A 23233-nucleotide genomic window follows, 5' to 3' on the forward strand; every position below is an offset into this window, starting at 1 on the left:
TTATTTAATTTCTTTTTCTTTTTATAACAACTGTAACGCTTTTAATTCTCTATTCTTGTAAATGTTGCGGTTATTCAATAAAAATAGTTGCGATTAGCAACTTTGCAATTGTGTGTGCACCAAGAGTTGCGAACGCTGCAGCGAGGAGCTGCAATAAGCAGCGATGCAATGAATGTTGCTTGGCTCACGCTTAGCTTAAATAAAGTAGCGGGCATAATGTTCAAATTATGGCAAACAAAAGCTAACAAAGACAATAGCCAACAATGATAATGGCGAGGACGATGGCGAGGCCGATTGAAAGGGGCAAAGTGTGTCGCGAACTAAATGTGTATATATCTGTATATATATTTATAAATATATACATATATATACATATATATATATATATATATATGTGTGTGTATGATAAAATATGCATCAGCAAGCATCTGAAAGGGACATTCCCAGTTACTGCCTAAGAGAATTCAAAATGACCCCTGCGGCCCAGCTCAACTGAAGACAAGTAAGAGTGCTTTAGTCGCGAGTGACCGACTAGCAGATACCCTGAGCATTCCACTGAGCTACTCTTACATAACACGCCTGAGCATGGGCACAGCTAACTGCACTCTGAATGCGGCAGCCCCTACTATGGGCAATTACTTTTAGAATATGCTCTGTTCAACAACTATGATATTAATGAATTTAGGGAATAGTGAAAATAGTTTAGTGCTCTCGAATGTGTGTTCATGATTCCAATTTTTAAGAAAAGTCTTGGTAATCTTGCGGGTTACAATATATGTATATGTAAATATGTGTATATATATTTGTTGTTCTAGTGGTAAAAGATTTCGAAAAAAATATTTGTACTGTATGCAAAGAATATATATTTCAAGCTGCTTCAGTTACTGCATTCGCTGCATTCAGATGGACACACATACAGCCCAGATGAACTCAGCTCCTCGTCCTGATCAAGATTATACTTTCTGCCTGTTGCTTACGTTCGCACATTAACATTATATCCTTTTCAGCCATTTTCAAAAGGTTGAGGGTACAAAAAACAAACTCACTTGGGTATTATGCGTTCGAATAAAGTGTTTGCTTAAAAAACGAATGCAGCATTTGCTACAGTATTGTACAGCGTCCTTTATTCCTAGTTGATTGTGAGAATTCAGTGCCAACAAGAACGCCGACAGCTGCGCCATTGACGCCTCCGCTGCTACAGCCCATTAGCTCTCGAAAAACGTCGCCGATTTTGTAGTTGTATCTGGGAAGCAGAAAATATAATTTACATATTTTCTAATGGTCAATATTTGCATTTGCAGAAGGTGTGCTAAAAATACAGCTACTCACTGTGCCGAGCACTCTACGTATCCACAACGCCAATGCTTACGCACCAGCGTAGAAATGTCTTTAAGCTCCTGAAACAATTTTAGAAATATATTTATTTATTTAGTGTATTTCATATATTTTGAGTACAAGCAAAACTATATTCAAAAATTATTTAATTCTTTAACAAAAAAATTAACTAAACTATTACTTAAAAACTTTGGATTCAAAACATGAAATTTTTCATGGATTGTTTGGTAAGAATAAATGTTTTTTAAAGGTGCTAAATAAAAAAATAATATAAAAATTATATAAAATTATATACTCATTATATATTCAAGACTTGTAGCTACCTGCGAGTTAGCCTGCGCCTCAGAGACATTATCATATTTATTGCCCACCACAATTATGCTAAAATCACGATGACTGAAACTATCCAAGATTTGATCTCTTATGGAGCGGCAGTACTGCAAAAAGGATGTTGTTAAATATTTGTTTGCAGTTCAATTTGATATTTTTGTTTCTGTACCTGAAACGTTTCCAGATTACCCATGTCATAGACTAACACATAGGCGTGCACTGTTCGCAGCCCCAGCGGATGTCCATTATTCCATTCAGCAAAGTTGTCAGCTGGAAATCGCTTCTGGCAAGGTTCCCATGCCAATTTGTTAAGTGTTTGTTTTTCATCAGTGTCGTCGCAATATGTAGGACATGAAACATGTTTGCAGCCACATACATATATACGTGTTGAGTATGTGTTCGTGAGCCATAAACAAAGAGCAAATAGCGATTTAATATGTAGAGCATTATATAATATTAAAGAATAAATAATGACACGTATAGTACATGCAGAAATATAATGTATATAGGCTTTTACAGATTTGCATATAGATAAGCTTTACTATACTTTGTGAAATTGTTACATACGTTATTTCAGATCTCTACCTTAGACTATGCTTCAAGGCAAGAATGAATTTATTTATTTCTGCTCTGGAACTGTGGCGTGAGTAAATCTCTGCGACGTTTCGTAATATTATTTATTATTATATAAACAAGATTAAAAATCAATTTACTGTGCAGCATTTTAGAATGGAAGCAAAGCCAAATAAAAATATTGGCCAACAGCTTAAGCTAAGACCATGCGCCTTGGCGCCATTCCGTTTCTCCATCCATTCAGAGTGCGAACCCTGCCAGCCATCCATTTACCCCCATTTGTCTACTTGTGTCTGCTTGTGTCTACTGGCAGACAGCCAGTCGACGTTGCCTTCGTGGGTGGAAAGTTTGTTAGATTTACGTTTTTGATTAAATTTCCTTTCATTTGCGCATTTCCCACTGAACTTTTTCAATTGTTTTCCTCGATTTTTGCTAATTAAGGATCGTATTGGCATGAAACGAGACAGCTTTCCAGCTGTCGAATCCTTATTGCAGGCCAACATGCCTGTAGTTGCCGTATTGTCCTTAAACCTGTCTAAACAGCTCTGTGATTAGCTTTCGCTCTTACTTTTTTATTGTTTTTTTTTGTGATTATTTTGGAAATTGTTTTGAAAATGCCTGAACTTCGAAACTCAGACCCATAATTTTTAACAGTTTTTTTTTTATTGTTTTGCAGGATATTATTTTATATTGTAGCGTTCGGTAAACAGCCAGTAGCTGTGTGTGTGTGATGGTGGGATGATGTAAGTATGTATAAATAAAAAATGTGCGCTTGAGAACAAAATGCTGTTAACACAATTGGATGGCATTAGAGTGGACTTTGAGTAATAACTGGCCATCATTGACGATGACAAATGTTGCACAACAAACGGTACTCGGCTCTTGAAGGCTGTTCACGTGACTTCCAAGCCTCTATCTAGGACACCTCACAGCAAACTATTTCGTCAACACAATGAGCATAAAAAGTTGAAAACAGAAAGTGTCCAAAAACAAATACTCAACAAAAGAATAACAATCTGGTTTGCGTGGGGACGTTGGAATGCCCTTACATGAGTACCAGAGGAGTATATTAGTTGGAGTTGGGGCATTTTTTCAAATGGAATGAATGCTATGGAAACTATAAGCAGTACTTTTTCAAGTGTCAATATATCCTTAAAAATATGCACTATGCCATGCCCAGTTGAAGAGTATGGAAATGGGTTCACGCCAAATTTGACATGAATATATTGAAAGCCATTGAAACCTGGCAACCTCAACAAAAGCTGGTTAGTGGACGGGTGGCTGGAGTGGGATTCTTTCATATGTTATAAGTTGTAATCATGACAAAAGTGAATGGACAATTGAAAAGCAACTGCCAACTGCCAAATTGACCTTTTTGTGATTTGTGCGCCATGTTTTATTTTTCTATAAAATAACTTTCATATAATCAGCATCATAATCATAGTTATATCGTCATTACTACCATTCTCAATAATTTTAACATTTTCATTATATATTTTACGATCACAATTATTTTATTATTTTCATCATTATTATCATTATCATTATCAATATTATTATTAAGTAATTTTTTTTTCATTATCAATGTTTAAATATTTTTTTAGTTACGAAAAGTTCTCGAGAGGCCCACTGTGCTGCATAGCAACCAGCAGCAGACTCGTCCTTTCATAGGTTACACAATTTCACTTGAAACACTGGAAAGTTCGTGAGGTCTTTCAGTGCTTTGATACTCATTGACATAGTGACAAGGACATATAGGTTGTGTGTATTGAGTAATAGGAATACATTGAGGGCGGCCAGGCAGACAGCCGTAGGTGAATTGCCTTAGCTGCTGCACACTGTCTGTTACACATATTTGCACACAGTTATTATGCCTTTTTGTTTCACTCACCTGGGGAGGAACGTCCAGTACCATCAGCTCCCGTATGCAGGTGTCGCAGACCAAACAGTTTTTATAAATTTTGCGATGAGTTGTCGTTTGATGAGTCTTGGGGAAGTCATGGTAAAAAAATTGCTATAAAGTAAACATGAAAGGTAATTGTCAGTAAACCCACGTTTTTATCTTTTTAGCTAGAACTATAATGCAAAATTTTCCGTGGTTAAACAATACTGAAAATTAAAAAAATAAGTTAATAGTAAAATGCGCAAAGCTTCAATCTTGAATGGCAAATGGCACGCGCTGTGGAATGGCATCCATATTAAATCGCGCAAAGCAGCCCCATGGTCATAAACGTAAAACTTGATTCAATTACCGGGTCAATAAAAACGAAGCTCAAGGATATGCGGTGGAACATAAAAGCGACGAGACGAGCTCTGCTGCACTTGACGTACCTAGCTACTCTCCTTTATATGTGCATGTATTTATGTTAGTGTGCTAATAGAGTATAAAATGCGCATAATATACATTTAAATTGCTGTCCGACTTGGTATGGGAAAAGGAATCAAGGCATGTCCGGGCGTGCTGGCATTTGATTTCCTTTTTAATTTCAATCAGTTGACACAGCTGAAACAGCTGACTTAAAGATTTCTCGTGTATTTAATAAAACTTCCTTTCACTCTGAACAGATTAGAATCATGTATCTCAGCGTGAAGAGCGACAGTGGCCGCAGGTTATGGCAGATAGCTCAGGAGCAGCTGGCTGTTATTATCAAGCAGGTTTGAGATAATACTACCACGAGGAGAAGCACTCGTATATTTATCGTCAAAGATATTAAAAGCTAAAAGCTACATTAATATTTAAATACAGTTATTTTACCCTGCTTAAGTATTTTAAATGGAAGGACGGTGTGAAGTATGCGGCAACAAGCAAAAGTGAACAATTTAAAGTGCTCTAGTGCTGCAGCACTGAATCCTCTGGTACTTCAATAATTCATACTCCATACACACAGACATTAAAGACCACATGCACATGCAGGACAATAGCTAAGGAAGGTTTTACGGGCAAGTAAATGCAGCTACTTCCTGGAGTTGCGTGACTCTGCCAAAACTAACTTTGCCGCGAGCAAGCGCTGCTTACTTAAAACATGGAGCAAAGACCTATTATAGAATTACATGTATGGATCAGATAGTCACATTAGTCAATACGAATCAATAAGCGCTCATATCGATGACAGACCTGAAGGCGCTGAAATTGTAGCCTTAATAGAGAAGTAGCTCAGAGATGCAGAGGATATATATAATGGGAGTATTTAAGAGAGCATTTAAGTACCTTCGAGTCAATTGCTATTCGACTCTTGGATGACGCTGCACTGCTTATGGGCATTTAGTCATCGCGGATGAACAGCGCAATAGAGCTAATACCCACAGTGTCTTGCTGCACACAGTAAGCAAAGAAAGTGGAATTACTTATATAAAATAATGCTGGACATACGCTAATCACAGAACTGAGCTATGGATAAGTCGCAAGTAAGGCGATATAAACTTTAATATGGCACAGACACTCCCTCTCCACGTTTGATAAGAGGAGCAGAGTTTGGTGGAGAACGCAAAACATGTCATGGTGGAGTAAGGACGATTTGTGGAGGAGAGATTTCAGCAAGAACTCAGAATCTGATGTCCTTAATCATTGTAGAGTTCCGTAGAATAAAATGGGGCAGGATTACTTATTCAATCGCGATCAGTCGTTCGACCTGTAAAGACGTGAATTCGAACAGCCTTCGCTTAAGCTCTACTGCTGCAGAGTTCTAAAAATAGAACTTTGCGGTGCATTCTTCAACGCAACAGCAACAAAAACCGCACACGCAGCGTTTTCTTATCGCTTGCTTCCGCGTAACTCAATTGCTTTAATTGTAATTTACGAAATTTCGTCGCTTGGCGCGAGTGCGCCTGCACTCAAAAGCACAATCCGCGATGACATCTAATGTCAATGACCGCGCTACAGCTGTAAAGGTAAATGCAGAAATGCAAGCCCAGCTTAACGTTGTGATGGCAAATAGGCAAGCCTCCATCATGCCAATAAACTCAAAAATAGATATCGCCTCCGTGCAAGGCATCACTAACAACAAAAACACGAAACGTAAACAGCCAAATTCACCAAAAACCATCAAGAAAAGGCTCATCTTCGACGAACCAAGCACCAGCAATGCAGCATTAATATCAGAAAATCGATTTTCACTGCTCGTAGAAGAAGATGAAGACTACAGCGAATCACCTGTAGCTCCAGAAGCCCCAGTATTGACCGACCAGCAAACTACACCGAAACCTCGTCCGCCCCCCATATGGTGTCCAAACATCAAGTCTGTGGCCCTACTTCAACAGATAATAGATAAAGTAATTGATGCTAAATCATACGTAATTAAGCCAAAGAAGAATAACATAGGTGTATTAACCCAATGCAGTGAGGACTATCGCAGAGTTATAGACCACTTTACTAAGCTGGAATTGGAGTTCCACTGCTACCAGCTTAAGGAGGACAAACCATATAGAGTCGTGTTCAAAGGGCTTCACTCCAGCACTGATACAACACTAATTAAAAAGGAATTGGAAACCAAAGGCCACACAATTACAAATGTGCACAACCCACTGAGCCGTATGGACAAAACACCGCTAAATATATTTTTTGTTGACGTGGCTCAGGCCCCCAACAACAAAGAAATTTTGGACATTCGAGTTGTCTGCAGGCAACGCTGCACAGTGGAACTGCCAAGAAGATACAACGACCTGACACAATGCCATCGCTGTCAAGAATTTGGACACACACAACGCTACTGCCACAAAGCTCCCAGGTGTGTGCGTTGCGCCGGGAAACACGCATCCAAAGACTGCACCCGCGAAAAGGACCAGGCACCAACTTGTGTGCACTGTGAGTTACAGCACCCAGCCAACTATAAGGGCTGCCAAGTATACAAGCGGTTGCGCAAATTGCAATCCCCAGCACAAAAAAGGAGTCCCACACAAACACCGTCTACGGGTCCGAGTACTGCTTCCGAAATTACAAGGCCCCGGAGCATTACCCAAGCCACGAGCTTTGCAACGCCTATTAGTGGTGTTTCTTACGCACAGGCCGCTAGAGGTGGACCGTCAAATAAGAATACCACAAGTGACACTTTGTTCACTGAAATGCTTCAGCAACAACAACGTCAGTTTGACGCAATTAATGCCGAGCTCAAAGCGATGCGAGAAGTACAATCCCAACAAGCAACCATGCTAAACAGTTTAATGGCCATCATAACCAAGCTTGCCTACAAATAATGGCTTTACGTGTGGGTATCTGGAACGCCAATGGCCTGAGAAACAAGACTCAGGAACTGGCTGCGTTTCTCTCACAAGAAAACATAGATATAATGTTAATAACAGAAACTCATGAGTGCCCCACTACACAAATTTTCGGATACGAACACTATCAGGCTCATGGTGAAGGAGCAAACTGCTTTGGTGGATCCTCAATCCTCATACGAGCAACAATACCGCATACACCTTTACTGTCAATTTGCAACGCAACAATGCAGGTCTCAGCCATCACCCTGCCTACGTCTATTGGAGCGATCGAAGTTGCGTCAATTTATCTTCCGCCAAACACTGGTCTGTGTGATCATCACATGGAACAGGTTCTAGGCCAAAGGTTGAATAAGACCCTCATCGGCGGCGACTGGAATGGATGGCACCCATTTTGGGGAAGCAATAGTGCGAATCGTCGCGGAGAAGTCATATTTGAGGCGATTCAAAACTTACAATTCAGCATATTGGCGACTGGAGCCCCCACCCGTTACCCAATTAATGGACACAGGCCCTCGGCAATCGACTTCGCTGTCTACAAAGGCATCTGTGACCGGCAATTGACCATTGAAGAATCCTTGGACCTATCCTCTGACCACCTGCCACTAATAGTCACAATCCACGCGCAGCCACAGCCCTTGCCCATTAGGAAACAACTACTGCCAGCAGGATCAGATTTAGGAGTCTTTAGGCGCGAGCTCCATTACTCTTTGCACATAGAAATGGAACTTAACACTCCTGAAGACGTGGACTACGCAGCAAACAAACTGCAGGAAGAAATAGTCAAAGCTGCGCACCAAGCCGCCCCACCATCTTGCCAAACAAGACAACAGTCTCCGTACAACATCCCCCTCACCTTGGAGGCCCAACACCTACTAATACACAAAAGATGGGCCAGGAGACGCTGGTTAAGATTACGCACGCCTGATGCCAAATCCACGTACAACGAAGCCACGAGGCATCTTAAAGCTGCTCTCGCCCTGCTTCAAAAGAGGTGTATCAGCGATGCGCTGGTACGAGCTGAATCGCCCACTGACGCAGAGTTTCAATTATGGAAATTTACAAGAAAGCTCAAACGGCAGCCAATTCGGAGCATTTCTGGTTCCTGGCACATTGGTGACGAAGCTCAAGCTGAGGCTTTTGCAAACCACCTTCAAGACCAATTCACGCCGGTGATTACCGCAGAGGCCTCAGAAATCGAAGCAACAGAAGACATCGTTCTCTCGCCCCTCCCAGCTGAAGACCAGATAACTGGATGTACAAAAGAAGAGGTTCTTGAACACATCAGAAGAGTGAAGGCAAAAAAATCCCCTGGATATGATCTAATAAACGGCAGAGTCCTTAGAGCACTGCCTGACTCCACCATAGACTACATAACTATGGTGTACAACGCCATGCTCCGCATCCGGCACTTTCCAGCCTGCTGGAAGCGCGCCGTGATTGTGATGATTCCTAAGCCTGGCAAACCCGTGGGAGAAATTGAGTCGTACAGACCAATTAGCCTGTTGCCAGTACTCTCCAAAATATTCGAAAGAATATTTCTGGAACGAGTACTGACACATCTGGGACGCCAGGAGGCCATTCCAAACCATCAGTTTGGCTTCAGGAGACAGCATGGAACACCGGAACAGGTTCACAGAGTTGTGCACCATATCCTTGGAGCCTTTGAAGAAAAGATGTACTGCTCTGCCGTCTTTTTAGACATCAAACAGGCGTTTGATCGAGTTTGGCACCTGGGACTGCTGCAGAAAGTGAGGACCACCCTTCCAGCCCCATTTTTCGCGTTGCTATCCTCATACCTTATTGGAAGAACCTTCCAAGTGTCAAGGGGGCAAGCAGTATCCTTGACTAGACCAATTATGGCTGGAGTACCACAGGGTAGTGTTCTAGGCCCAACACTTTATACTTTATTCACAGGAGATATGCCAACTCCCGAGCCAAATATAGGAAGTACAGATGCAGTACTCATAGCGACCTATGCAGATGACACCGCCATCTTATCACGTCACGTATCTGCGCAAGAAGCTTCAGACTCACTACAAAAATATCTGGACTCTTTCGGACGCTGGGCAAAACGGTGGTGTATCACCATTAATGCACAAAAGTCTGTACATACTACCTTCGCCACTAGAAGAGGAGATTGCCCAAGCGTTGCATTGGGGCCCACTATTCCCAAAGCCTCAAAAGTAAAGTACCTTGGTATCACTCTTGACAGAAGGCTGACTTTTAAAGCGCACATAAGTCAAGTAACCTCAAAATGCAAAAGCAAGCTAAAAACCCTCGACTGGATGCTGAGAGCTTCAAGCAAGTTGTCTTACAGCAGCAAGGCCGCCATCTACAAGGCAATAGTTGTCCCAACCTTCGTATATGGTATCTCTCTATGGGGCTCCTCGGCGAAGACTACAAGGAACAAAATTCAGACCCTGCAGAATAAAGCACTACGCAGATGGACTGGAGCCAGCTGGTTTGTAAGAAACTCAGTCTTACATAGGGATTTAGCAATTCCCACAGTTGCTGAACTCATTGGGCGACACAGTTCAAGATACGCGGACAGACTTGCAGCGCATCCTAACCATCTCGCAAGCAACCTGGCTATAAACAACAATAGGCGAAGACTGAAGAGATTGCATCCTCTAGACAATATAAGAACTAATTAAGATAGTAGCTACAAGTGCAGAATAATTGGCATATCTGCCCTCCCATTAGTTAAGGTTTAGAGCTAAATGCGCTATAGAGTCTAAGACAATAAGCTGCAACAAAATAAAGAAAAAAAAAAAAAAAAAAAAAAAAAAAAAAAAAAAAAAAAAAAAAAAAAAAAAAAAAAAAAAAAAAAAAAAAAAAAAAAAAAAGGATTACTTATTAGGGCATATTTATGTAATCCAAATATGTGTATTTGCTGAAGCTCAAGAATTCAACTAGTTTTAAATGGGCGCAATGGACTGACGACCCCAGGTGGAAATAATCGTATTTATTACGTTTACGTGACTCTAACTTATCTAATATTTAACAAGACATCGATTTAAATAGATATTAAGGTAACGAGGTGGGGTTTTTTACTGAGTACCTTATACAAACGTTTCTAAATTTTCTGTTCTTAATTTGTTACACACATAAAAAATATTCACAAATCTTTGCCTAACTCATTGAGTATTATAAAAGATCTACAAATTTAATATATGAAATATATAATCTTTTTTTATGTTTTATATTTAATTTTGTTTCCCTTTGGCATATTTGTGGCTATGTCGATACGGGAGCACGCAACGTCATTTGAATCTAAGCCACAGAGTTCCAAATTACTTGAGCCTTATTGATGGTGGCTGTAAACGTCAATCAACTTGGGTTAAATTCAAATCGTGTTTCGTTAGCTGATCACTGGAGCGAGGACGAGAGCACAAATATACATTTGCAAGGCTAAAATCGTTGGTTCCACTGCATTGATCAAGTCTTTCTTAGCTTAACTGAGTAATATTCCACAAAATTCACATCTATTTTGTTGTTCAAAACTGTCGATGAATAGTTGACTTCTATGTTATATCGCCAGTTTGACTGCTGGAATTATTTAAATTATCTATTTGATAAAAGTCTTAGCTCGTTCACTGAGACAATCCTGAGCTCTAGGAACAGTTTGAAGCGTAGCAAATAGTTTTTCGCTTCTGATTTTATATTGAATTGACTTTTCATGAATTTTATATATCTATTTGGTTAAACAAAAATTCAATTTTTGGATTTAGATAACAATTAGTTACATTCCTGTCGGGCGCATAGCACAAATGCAGTAACATTTTCAAAACATAATATTTTCGCTTTATTTATAAGTCTATAGATGCAGGACCTCATATGTTAGCTATGTATAAAATCAAGAATATAATGCAAACGAATTCGAATTTAATATTTCAAATCTCCAGCTTATTTACTAAAATAATATTGCTCAGTGTTAAAAGATATGACAGTCTTACTGCGCATCTAGAGGGCGTATCCATTATATTAATTGAGGTTATTAAGAACTATATGTATGTTCCAAGTGTCCAGTCCCAAGCTTTAATAGCGGCAAAATGCTTTGTGTGAATGCAGACAGATGGACGGTGCACAGAGCCGCCAATTTTTTTCTTTTCGTGAACGAGTATAACACAAGTAAACGTGCTCTAGTCGGGACTGCTCGACTAGAAGATACCCTTCAATCATTTTACTTTGTATTCAACTTTACTATCTGAAATAAAGTGTTGCATAACTTTTAGTGGCATCAAGATGTGCCTTCTGCTGCCATTATACCCTGAATTTATATTTTCAAAGGAGTCAGGGCATTTGATGTGGACAGTCTCGGTGTCCTATATATTTTATATGGAAAATTGATTTTTGCTATAACATTTTAACAAACAGGTGAGCAGGCAAACAGGTCCTTTTGCGCAGGGCAAACAGTGAAACCCGAGTCCTGCCTACACCCAACAATGGTTCTCCCTTATCTAATTATAACTTTTAAGCCACACAAACCTGAAATGCAGCGATGTGACGCATCGGCGAAGCGGAAATCGAATTAGCGGTTCTTCCACATTCAAATGCATTTAAATTTCATTACATTAGCGAAACAGAGGGAGCGAGAGAGAGGGATAGGGAGAGCGAGAGAGTTGGTGGTTCAGGCTGCGCGGTAGATGTGGACGTTAATTAAATGTTTAACCCCCTCATAAACAACGTAGTTTTAATGAGACCGAATTAAGTCTGAAAAAGCTTGTTACATAAAATGCCAAAAATACTTGATATTGGAATGTTTTCCAATTAAGCTTGGGAATGTATGCTCATTTAGTTTGCGTGCACTTGTTTCTGTATCTTTGTATTACGCATTAATAGGTTACCTGTAGTATGCTTGTTTTGCCGACGCCAGAAGCCCCCAAAAATGCTGCTTTAAGGGGGCCCTGCAGCCATGGGGGCTCCGCACCACCCTCCAGAGTGATACGCTATGCCGAAATGCACTTGTTTTGTATATGTATCTCCATTTCAATTGAGATTTTTGTTGTTTTTGCTGGTGTTGTTGTTGTTGTTGCTGTTGCTGCTGCTGCCTTTTGTTGCGATTTCGCTGTTGCTCCTTTAATAGCTGCTCCTGCTGTTTTATTATTGAATAGTCCTGCTGCTGCTGTTGCTGTTGCTGTTGCTGTTGTTGTTTTCGCACTATCACCGACATAATCAACGCTTCTTGTACTACCGATCAATAGCTTCTTAGAATTTGTTGGCGATATTGTACTACTCCACATTATATTGCTATTGTAATTGCAAATATTGTCGTTATTCCGCTTGAACGACGCCAGTTTGCTTTCTTTATTTATAATATCTTAGACAATTAAATATATTTAATTAATTATCGTTTTAGTCCAACTTTTGGCTGTTGGACAAAAAGGCATAGCTTCAATATGTATTGCCTCTTTGGGAGTCCAAATACATTCTGAAAGATGGATGAATAAATTTTAGTAATTAAAATATGATTGTTAAAGTCTTAGCAGGTATAAATAAAAATTAATTTGCATTTGACAAGCTACTGCTAAATTCCTTGCAACACATCTTAGACAGTTGACAATTAGTCCGCCAAGGTATTAGAACTAAAGTCGAGCTGAACCTATGCCCTTCTGAAATTTTATTAATATACAAGCAAGCGGCTTGATATCATCCTTAACATCCCTACACTCTAGTCAGATTATTTTATTTTCCTTCACTTGCTCCATCTGTTCTGTCTTATATTAAGCACACTAAGAATAAGTAAGAAAGTGGAAGAAATACCTTAACAATATTTATTCTAGAAATTGGTTCAATATTTCAGTTGTACTGATATATAAGTAAATATGTATATAAAAAACCGCTCAAGCTGACTTCTAGTCGGAAAGTCTTGACTAGTCCACACGGAATGTTTGAGTTTTGTATTTACATCATTTCAACTAAACTCAGCTGCCAAAGCATTCTGCAATGCATTTTATAGCTAATTTAGCATTTTTGTAAAGTTCTGTGGGTTGGTGGGCGCAAGCAGAAGAACTTTTTGCAGTTCCTGCAAATAATGTGTTCTCACTCAACAGCAATAATACTAAAGTCAATAAAAATGTGGACTAAACTTTTAAGCGGGTTTTAAGTTAGCGCAATGATTATTCAGATAATCATTATAACTGTCGTTTGGTTTGAAGTCTTCCGTTGCTTTTTAAGGAACTTCTGTTTTAGTGTTAGAAAGTGTTCAATAAATATTGAAGTTGTACAAATAAAAAGCAAAAATCTCATGAGAAGCTCTTGAAAAATATTATCCAGCAGCTATGTTGTGCGAGGGACTCGTATATTCATGGAGTGAAATTGTTTTCGTGGAAGGACTTTAGCCCAGGCTCATATCACAAACTCAACGATGCTTGAGCTAATGTCAACAAATAAGAAGTCCCAACTGGTTTTATTTTACCAGCCGAAAAACGACCCCCACCTCCAGCATGAGCTCTGGGCAAGAAAGCGGTATGAAATTAGTTTATGCAAAATTCAATCATTTAAATTCAAGCCAGATGACTCGGTTCTCAGCCTGTGTCGTGCACGAGCTGATATGTGCACCCGTTCAATTCACACTGCCTCTAGTGTATACTGAATTTGGGGCTTATATATTTATAATACACGTAAGAGTAGGGTGTGCCTGACTCTAATATACCCTGAACACTGGCAGAAAACTTTACAAAATGGATCAAAATCAGCAGGGACGCACGTTTTAGGTCTTCAGTATTCATGAGCTGACGGATAGAGAGACAGTTGGACAGGAATAAATCGATTCTAAATCGACTCAGCTATCGGTCTGAATCAACAATTTAGATCATCCAATGCTCTCTCTGACTCTTCCATATCCTTTAACAAAGTATTTCAATTTCTAACAATTTCATTGCCGATTGGCCCACTAAATTGAGATGCTTAAAGAAGCTCGAATGGCTTAAACAACCACAAAACATTTACATTTAGGACATTTATAAATACTGTGGGATTAGCATTTCTAAATATTCGTAGAGGGAAATGCTGGAATCGTATTGAGCATGCCAAATGCTTTTCGCCCTACGCTTAGCGATATTAAATTTTAGTTGCTGTTTTAGAATTTTAATATGTCTAAGCTGTTGCCGGCAGCCACAACAAGTGTGCACTTGGAGGGGACTCCAAGTTGGAGGAGCTGTGAAGGCATACCTACGGAAAGTGTCTAAATTGCCGAAACGCGTCGAAATTATGCTGATGTGGTACGTGACCGGATAGCGTTCCACAAATTGAATGTGTATTAAAAAATGGCTGGTTTAAAAATTAGGTAGACAAAATGTGTAGTTCAGCTTTGGGCACGTCTTTAAAAATATGTATTGAGAGCTGTTCATAGTAGATACGAGAGTGAGTGGCAGAGAGAGAGAGAGAGAGACAGAGAGAGAGAGAGAGAGAGAGAGAGAGCTTGTTAGTTTATCCCTGTATGCGATGTGGGATGTGTATAGTCGCAGCTGCTGTGAATGTAGTGGGAGCTTTTCAATTTGTGATCCATAAATCAGCGCGCAGATTACATCCGGACTCGCAGCATGGCTAGGCCTGCCATCCTAATTGCTTTCACGAATCAGAATCGTAAATTGCGTATTAAAATTGTCAAAGTAGTAGTTTATTTTTAATTTATTATATGAGAGAAGGCTTATGTGGCGTGATTATCTGCCCAGAATTTTGTTGGGCCCTGAATGGGACTTAGTAGAATAACAGAGCAATGCACTGTGACATTTGTGTTATTTTTTCTATGGTATTATAAAAGTCTGTAGTAGAAACACAGTATACCCTTGACTTTATGGTTTTTTGCAGTATATATTATTTTTTTGTAATATTGACATAATATATTTCCACACAAGTCATGCAAGCGACACTTTAAATACATTCCCTTAACATCTAGCGAAGACCCAGCCGAGCACGAGAGGATGGCACAAGTAAGATATCCAAATGAAAATCAATGTTGGCTACTTGGATATCAAAATCCACACTACACTTTACATGTCAGCTGTTACAGCCGCAAGTAAAATCTGCCAAGTCCTCGAAGCGTGGTGGTCTACGGGACATTATTGTTGGTGGCAAGTATCGGCTTTTGAGTCCAATTGGGAGCGGATCCTTTGGGGAGCTATATCGTGCCTCTGGCCTACACTGCGGCGAAGAAGTGGCTGTTAAGCTGGAGAGCAGTTCAGTCAAGTATCCACAGCTGCCGCGTGAAGCCAAGATATACAATATACTTAGAGGCGGCGTTGGCTTCCCGCACATTCGTTACTTCGGCACCGAGGGCATCTATAATGTGCTGGTGTTGGACTTATTGGGTCCTACCTTGGAAGATCTGCTTAACTTTTGCGCGCGAAACTTTAGTCTAAAGACGACCCTAATGCTGGCGGATCAAATTCTGGCCCGCGTGGAATATTTGCATATGAATTGTCTGTTGCATCGCGACATCAAGCCCGAGAACTTTCTAATGGGCTTGGGCAGTCAGCGAACTCGTGTTTTCATGATTGATTTTGGCCTAGCCAAAAGATATTATCGCCCGAGCACCCGTACACATATCAACTACTATGAACGCCACGAGCTCATAGGCACTGCTCGATACGCCTCTGTGCATGCCCATTACGCGGAACAGGGGAGACGAGATGATCTGGAGTCCGTTGGTTATCTGTTGCTCTACTTTTTGCGTGGTCGCCTGCCTTGGCAGGGTATCAATGCTGCCACGCGAATTCAGAAGTATGAGAAAATCGCCGAGAGCAAGTCAACGCTGCCATTAAATATACTTTGTTCCGGTGTGCCCACCGAATTTTACATGTACATGAAATATTGTCGCAGCTTGCACTTTACTGAGCAACCCGATTACGTATATTTGCGACAGCTCTTTAAGGTTTTATTTCGAAATCACTTTTTGCTCTATGACTATCTCTATGATTGGGTCGATATTAACTTGGAGATGGCTCATAGTAAACGCATATTGGCGCAGCAACATGGAAAAGATCGAAATCAAAAAAAGGTGAATAATGTGCACGTGGAGGAGGAGGAGGAGGAGGAGGACGACGAGGACGCGGACGACGACGGCGATGATGACAATGACAATGACGACGACGACGAGGAGGAGGAGGAGGAGGAGGATGAAGATGAGGACGATGACGAGGATGAGATGGAACAACGTAGGCAGATCCCAAAACGTTACCATCAAAAAAAAAAACCAAAAAAATAATTAGACCACTGCGAGGAGCAATGCGTTATCCGTTAAATCTTTACTATATATTGGCATGCATTCATCATTTATTATTTTTATGTGTTTGTAAACATGTGTGAGTAGGTATACGTGTGCGAGGTATACCCTCTATATCTACCAATTGCATTGGCATCATTGACAAATATTAGAATAGTCGATGTGTTTAAACTAACTTTAAGTGTGAAGCGCTTCTTTGCTTTCGTGGAAGCAATATCTGGATTGTGTTCTTTTTGTGTGCACAGAGGTTTGCGCGTTGCGGTTTTAATATAAGTTCAGTTGTAATATCGTATATATATATATATATATTTCTTTAAATTATTAAAGAGGTTAATCGGACTACTTTTACTTGACAGGGTCAATTTGAATCGAAAAATGGGATAGGCCAACGTGTTGCCATGCCTTGAAAATGGGAAACAAGTGTAATTGGCAAAACATGTTGATAAAAGGGTTAATTAGAAGAGGAACGAACCATCTGTGAACGCCGGCAGAAATGTATGGAGAAAGGAGGTCAGCCAAGACAAGACAAGACAAGGCAAGGCAAAGTATGCTTATTCGCGTTGTAATAATGCGGACTGGAGCACACTTTCTCCATACAGAGCCACATATGTACGTATACACCACACACACATCCATCCACACACACGCACACACACACACTTAGACTTACACACAAATGGCAACTTAACTATTTTCTGCCCCAAAGCGATGCTGCTAAGCTCTTCTCGCGTGGGTGGGTGAATGAGAGTAAATCTAAAAATAACTTCCTGGCAACACGTACTGCCGCCCACGCGCGTTGCTACTCTGTCTTTGTGTTTGCGCCTGGCTGAGCAGGGAGCTTGCGACTTACCCGAAACCAAATCCCTCAAATGCCACATATCAAATCCGTAAAATTACCGCGTGCTGATGCTTGCCTAATGGCACCCGCTGCACATACACCCAGCCGCCTACCCACGCACTATAGTGCGATGAAGCATAATAATATTCGGTTTCCATTTAATTTTGGCTATCGATAAAGCTTTTGCCACGAAGACTACAAATTTTGATTCTATTTATAAGCCAAACAAGCAAGACACATATCAGCCAATAAGCCGACTCTAAATGACCCTTATATTGCAGCCTTAATAAATAATGATGATTTGCAAGTCTGTAAGAACGAGCTGGGATAACGCACATACATGACATCATTTTCCATTATTTAAATTATTATATACAGTTGAAACAAAGGTTTATTAATTTATTGTATTATTAAGCAGATTTCGAGTTATTAGGCCAATTGAGGCTTAATTTAAATTTAATTCTGGTTCAATTCAGCTTGACTAACGCTTATGGCACTTATATGACTTACTGAGCAGTTTTTCAGTTTTCATTGCCTACTTTTCTGGGCGACTTCTTAACGAGCATCAATAAGCATCACATGTGGCGTATGATTAATGTGTGGGGAGCGAGCATAAAGCATCTGCTTTAGGCCATTTGCTAATGCAGTTTGACGCCGGAGAGTGTGAACGTATGGATTCTAGCTTTGAATTCATGTTGAATATGGCTAAGGTGTGTATACCACTACTGCCAGCTGCCTAACACAGCTGAGCAAGCCTATTGAATGGAGAGATAGGGGTCGAAAGAAATTTTAAAGAAATATATAAATATATATTACTGTTTATTAATTTTTCACTTAAAGAGTATTTCGATTGCCTCAGCTATAAAGTCGACTCGTTTCTTGTATAACAAGTGATCTCAATGGAACAGATTATGAAAGATTTCGACAAAGAGGTAATAAAAGCGATGAGACGATTTGTTATCGATTGAATAAGTTGAGTATTGGAAGAGGCCAACAGGCGGATATACTAACTCCAATGACGAGCAGCTCTTTCTATATTAAAAATTATTTTTTTTTTTTTTTACTTGTACAGAAAATTTTTATTTAGTAGCCTCGAAATACCACAAGTGCAGAGAAGTTATCGATTACTGGATACAAAATCGATCATATGTAAGAGCTGCTGGACAGACGGAGGGACTCGACTATTGCTGCTAATCATGGATGTATTTATATGCATTAGTTAGTTACATACAATTTAATAAACCCATTAAATTCTGATTTTCAATGGGTTTAGAATAGAAACAGAATCTGGAAAAGGCTAAATGGGCAGCACTAGGGCAGACATTGAGCAAACAAACCGTGCAGCAGGGATTGAGCTGCAGGCGCTATGCCATTTATTTGATTAGTTTGTCCCTGGTGGGTGCGCTGGTGTTTATGTGCCACTGCCAGCGTCGCTAATGCATTTTAATTTCACCTGAAAATGGCTTCTGATGGCTACAGTGCTCCTCTAGAACATATATTGCGTAATTGACTTTTCAGCTTAGTGGCAAGCGCTTGGTCTCTTTGGTAACTAAAGCTCTAGGTGGGCAAAGCACTGCTCAAAGAGCGTTGCGTGGAGCCGTTTAATTAAATTATAATTGAGCTTTGCTTTGCTTACATTTTTAATTAATAAGTTTTGTTTTCCACAAATTTGTGCTCTCTGAGTAAACGTTTGCAAAATTAAATCATCTCACCTTTTGACTTTCGTGCTAATTATTTAACATTTTGCTAATTAGGCTTGCTTTTGTTGTGTGTTTTTGGTTGTATGCTTAACTCGTTTGCAATTAGTCAAGTATTTGCCAACAATCGATCTCGTCGTAAGATTTATAAACGCTTTTCGCTATTCAAACTATTTCTGGCCCCAACACACCAGAGGCAAGACGGTTTTGATTAATTAAATGATTGAATGTTTTATCAAAGGAAAAATAAATATATCGAAGCTGTTAGAAGAGCATAAAAGGATGCCTAGATTTCTTCCAATATTTACACTTGTTCTATTAATATATACCTTTATAGAAATAAAATAAATAAATATATTTCATTGATTTTATTCTTTAAATATATCGAAGCTTTGTGTGCATCCTCGTGGAAAAAGAGCATCTTAAACGGTTCTATATTTATTTAATACTAAAATATATTTTATGGTCTTTGAACTGCGACTATACAGTTTTGCAGCTGAACTCGGTTGACCCTCAACTCTCGATATCATTACAAAGTGGACCGACCAATCTACGAATATTTTGCAGTTGTTTTCATCATCATCATCAAAGCTTATAAAATGTGCTTTTTATGCTCGATGAGCGTTAAAATGACAGAGGAGCTACGCCCTCTTTGAGATGTCAACCCTTTGAAATAGGTCTCGCAGTTGCTCTTAAAATTAGCCAGCCAATCAAATGAGCATTTTTGATGGAATGCGAATGGCAGTGTAAATGATGTGATTGTTATGTTCATTGTTTTGAAAGATCCTTTGCCTCTTGCTGTGTCGACATGCCAATACAAATAACTTATGAACGATTTTGTAAAGCTAACCCCAAGGTCAATGTAAACTTTTCTTGTCAGTTGTTGTAAGTTTGTATACTGCATTAATAATGTATTTGGAGCTGGCAGGAATGTGATGGTCAGCTAAATTCTCGTAAGTTTTTTCAACGACTTTCTCTTTGTCTTTGCTCCTTTCAGCGCGGCGTAGCTATTGACGTGTTCCAAATTATACATATGTGTGTCTTAGTTGGTCATTAAATTGCCTTGGTGATTAGTCGCAGGGTGTAACTATGAAGCGATACCTTCACATTTCAAAGGAATAAAATAATGCGATGTCGAAGTACGCTAGCCACAAATCAATAATTTCCAAGTGAAAATGCTTAATAATTAAATAATTTATGGGTTTCTATATATATCTATATATATCACAAATAATATACAATGTTAGTTTTTTTAAATGACAATTAAACTAATGGTGCGTTATCTTCAAATTAGGCTTCTTTTCGAGATTATAAGTATGATAATAATCTCAGTTTTTCATCATCTTGTAGAGCTTCAATTATATATAAAATAATAATAAAATTGGCTTGCAAGTTGAAGCTGATCTAAAGAATTATATAGGCAACAATTTGATTTTACTTAGAGAAGATTTGAATGCGCTTTGAGTTCTGAAACATAAGTTAACCTTATCGTCTAGCTACAGTGAGATATTCTGAACTGACCATATTTGAGGACTCTAAAGATGAGCGCATCTCCATCAAATTTTTATCAATGGGTAGACCCTGTGGCTGTTCCTTAAGAATTAAATTTTAGCTATGCAGGAGGAAAAGAAAGACTTGTGCAGGGCATGGAGGGGCGGCGCCTGCTCATCTTGATAATGCCGGAAGCAATATAATATATAATAGATGTAGCTGTATGCAATAAGAAATAGAGAGTAGAAGAAATGTATAATAACCTTTCTTTTTTTAGTGCAGCTTGCACTCGCACGTTGAGTTCCGCGAACCCGAGATTGTTGTTACTGCTGATATTGTTGTAGTTGATGTTGCTGTTGTTGCTGTTGTTGCTGTTGTTGTGACTCTTGTTTTCGCTTTGCACACAGATTGCAACAAAACAGACAATCCATCATCATTATGCATTTGATTGTTATTGTGTTTTTGTTGTCTTTTATTTAACGCTACGTTTTGTTGTCGGCGTTGCTTGGTGGTGGCAGCTTCAGTTGGCACTCGTCTAATGCTGGCAGCAACACAATATTCTTTCTTCTTATTGCTTTTTTCAATATTGTTTAAATAACAGAAGAACGTGGGAACAAAACTGCTGCCATCGGATGGCTAAAGGGCCAAAGCTTAAGGGACTTGTTTAGTTATTGTTACTGTCACGTGGCTGTCTCTTCAGGGCGACCTTTTTGTCTGTCTCTATAGCATGATTCGATTCGTCGCAATTAACAAAAAAACTACAACCTGCACGTGCGTCCTCTATGTAGCCATTTTGCTGTAGCATGAAAAAAAAAAACATAAAAATGTTGATTTAGACGAATTCAAGCTAAATTCAACTTTAATTTCTCTTGGATTTGCTCTGAGTGGTTCGCTGTTGCCTTTTTATGTTTAATCACTGACAAAATATTTTATACCACAAATAACTATAAATAAGACGCATCTCGATTATCGAGAAACTTGACTCTGCTCGGCTAAATTATGAATTTTCATGATGACCTCAGCCAATATAGTTAATCATTAATATCATATGTAATATAGTCTGCAAGTGTGTTTCTTAGAAATCGAAAGCTTGAGGGCATCTCTTTACTTGGAATATTAAGTTATTGAGTCAAGAGGTTTGTTTTTGGTATATCATCTCATTGCCAATGGCCGTGGGTCGTTGGTCGTTGGTCGTTGCCCGTTGGCCGTTGTAACATGCTCAGTCTGGGGCCACACCATCGCGACATATGCGCGCCAATAAGCGGTATCGATGCTGAAGATGTTGTCTCTGTTGCTGCTGATAATGATGATACCTTATGTAACTAACGCTGCATAAATCCGTGCACAAACACACCTATATCGACTCCCCACACCCAGACCCGCACACATACACACACTGAAACTCACACACACACATTCACACGGATACAAAGACTTATACTAACTTTTCTTGCTTAACTTTTTTAACGCTAGTTTTCATGACTTTGATTCTCCTGCTTTGCTCTGATACTGTACGAATATCTGTATTTATTTATCATTTTAAACATTCCTATGTATCAATATTTTCTGCTTTGCTTGCATAACTTTATTGAAATGCTTTAACTATTTATTTTCCTCGCGCTCTTTCAACTTTAGGCAGAGGGAAGAACATATTGGGGCACTTTGCCACTTCACATTTGGTCTGATTTTGTTGGCAACGCATACACAGATACGTGCACGGACATGGATACAACTCACGCACACACACACGTACACGTTTTGCGAGTTTGGTTTCCGAGGCTAACAAGGCTGCGGCTGCGGAAGCTGCTGACGGTTCATGTCGCGTCGGTGGACCATTTTTGACTGGCTTCGAATCGAAGTTATTTCAAATACTGAGATCTTATAACAGTTGTTATTGTTGTTGTTGCTGTTGCTCTGCTGCTGCTGCTGCTCTGTTCTTGTTTTGGCATCTGTGCATGGGAGAGAGCGCCAGCCAAAGAGAGCTCGCAGTCGAGAGCAAAGCGTGACCCTTGTTGCATATGCTGTGCGTTTTTTATAGCTTTTGCAATACGCACGTGGGGAATATTGCCGACAACGGAAGTTGCCAGATAGGTGATAGTTGCTGGGACAAGATTATTATTGCTATGAGATGTCAACTAAAAATGCCAAAGAATTTTAAAATAATATTATTCTATTGGCTTTCATTAAGGTCAGCTGGAATTCACTTCAATTTATGGCTAAAACCGAGTAGATGTTGAGCTAGAGTAAAAGAGTTAAACTTGAGAAAGAAATAATCTCTAGCTAGTTCAATTATTTATAATAATTTCAGTATAGTTTACTTATAAAACTTGAACTTATTGTGGTACTGCGATTGCGCTAGACTTATATAACCTACAACCATCTGGCACCGTGGAAATCTTGTATGTCTCCCTCGATACGTTACTCTTATACCGTATCTCCTCTTCTACATGTTTTTCTCTTTCTCTATCTTTCTCTTTGGCAGACATGCGCACTGGGCGACTGAACAACTTCTTTGAATCTAAAACT

At 39.4% G+C, this 23233-nt stretch overlaps 2 protein-coding genes and 1 non-coding gene across 6 annotated transcripts; 2 read left to right on the forward strand and 1 right to left on the reverse strand.

Moving 5' to 3' along the window:
• Positions 1 to 809: 809 nt before the first annotated feature.
• LOC111598577 (ras-like protein family member 10B) lies at positions 810 to 22537 on the reverse strand. The gene is given in 8 exon segments (XM_023313883.2): positions 810 to 1243; positions 1330 to 1397; positions 1659 to 1772; positions 1835 to 1948; positions 4130 to 4252; positions 12303 to 12886; positions 20971 to 21503; positions 22461 to 22537. Coding segments are annotated over 6 exon segments (957 nt in total). The 5' UTR covers positions 12699 to 12886; positions 20971 to 21503; positions 22461 to 22537; the 3' UTR covers positions 810 to 1101.
• Positions 15381 to 16460, forward strand: LOC115482748 (casein kinase I). The gene is made up of 3 exons (XM_030225758.1): positions 15381 to 15389; positions 15470 to 16257; positions 16397 to 16460. The coding sequence occupies exons 1-3, from the start codon at positions 15381 to 15383 to the stop codon at positions 16458 to 16460; spliced, it is 861 nt and encodes a 286-aa protein (XP_030081618.1).
• Positions 16511 to 17895, forward strand: LOC111598576. 4 transcript variants are annotated; one of them, XR_003944564.1, is made up of 3 exons: positions 16511 to 16760; positions 17038 to 17290; positions 17801 to 17895. It is a non-coding gene; the product is annotated as an uncharacterized LOC111598576 (transcript). The 4 variants fall into 4 exon arrangements; XR_003944562.1 differs by having other exon boundaries at positions 16511 to 16962; positions 17801 to 17894; XR_003944561.1 differs by having other exon boundaries at positions 16511 to 16954; positions 17801 to 17893.
• Positions 22538 to 23233: the final 696 nt, after the last annotated feature.

Source organism: Drosophila hydei, unplaced genomic scaffold (genome assembly GCF_003285905.1).
Source record: "Drosophila hydei strain 15085-1641.00,03,60 unplaced genomic scaffold, DhydRS2 tig00008139-arrow-pilon, whole genome shotgun sequence".
Taxonomy (NCBI): domain Eukaryota; kingdom Metazoa; phylum Arthropoda; class Insecta; order Diptera; family Drosophilidae; genus Drosophila; species Drosophila hydei.

Bases quoted from the DNA above. Each gene is read 5' to 3' on its own strand.
- LOC115482748 (XM_030225758.1), top strand. The intron at 16,258-16,396 runs GTACATGAAATA...ATTAACTTGGAG, and splicing joins GTGCCCACCGAATTTTACAT to ATGGCTCATAGTAAACGCAT.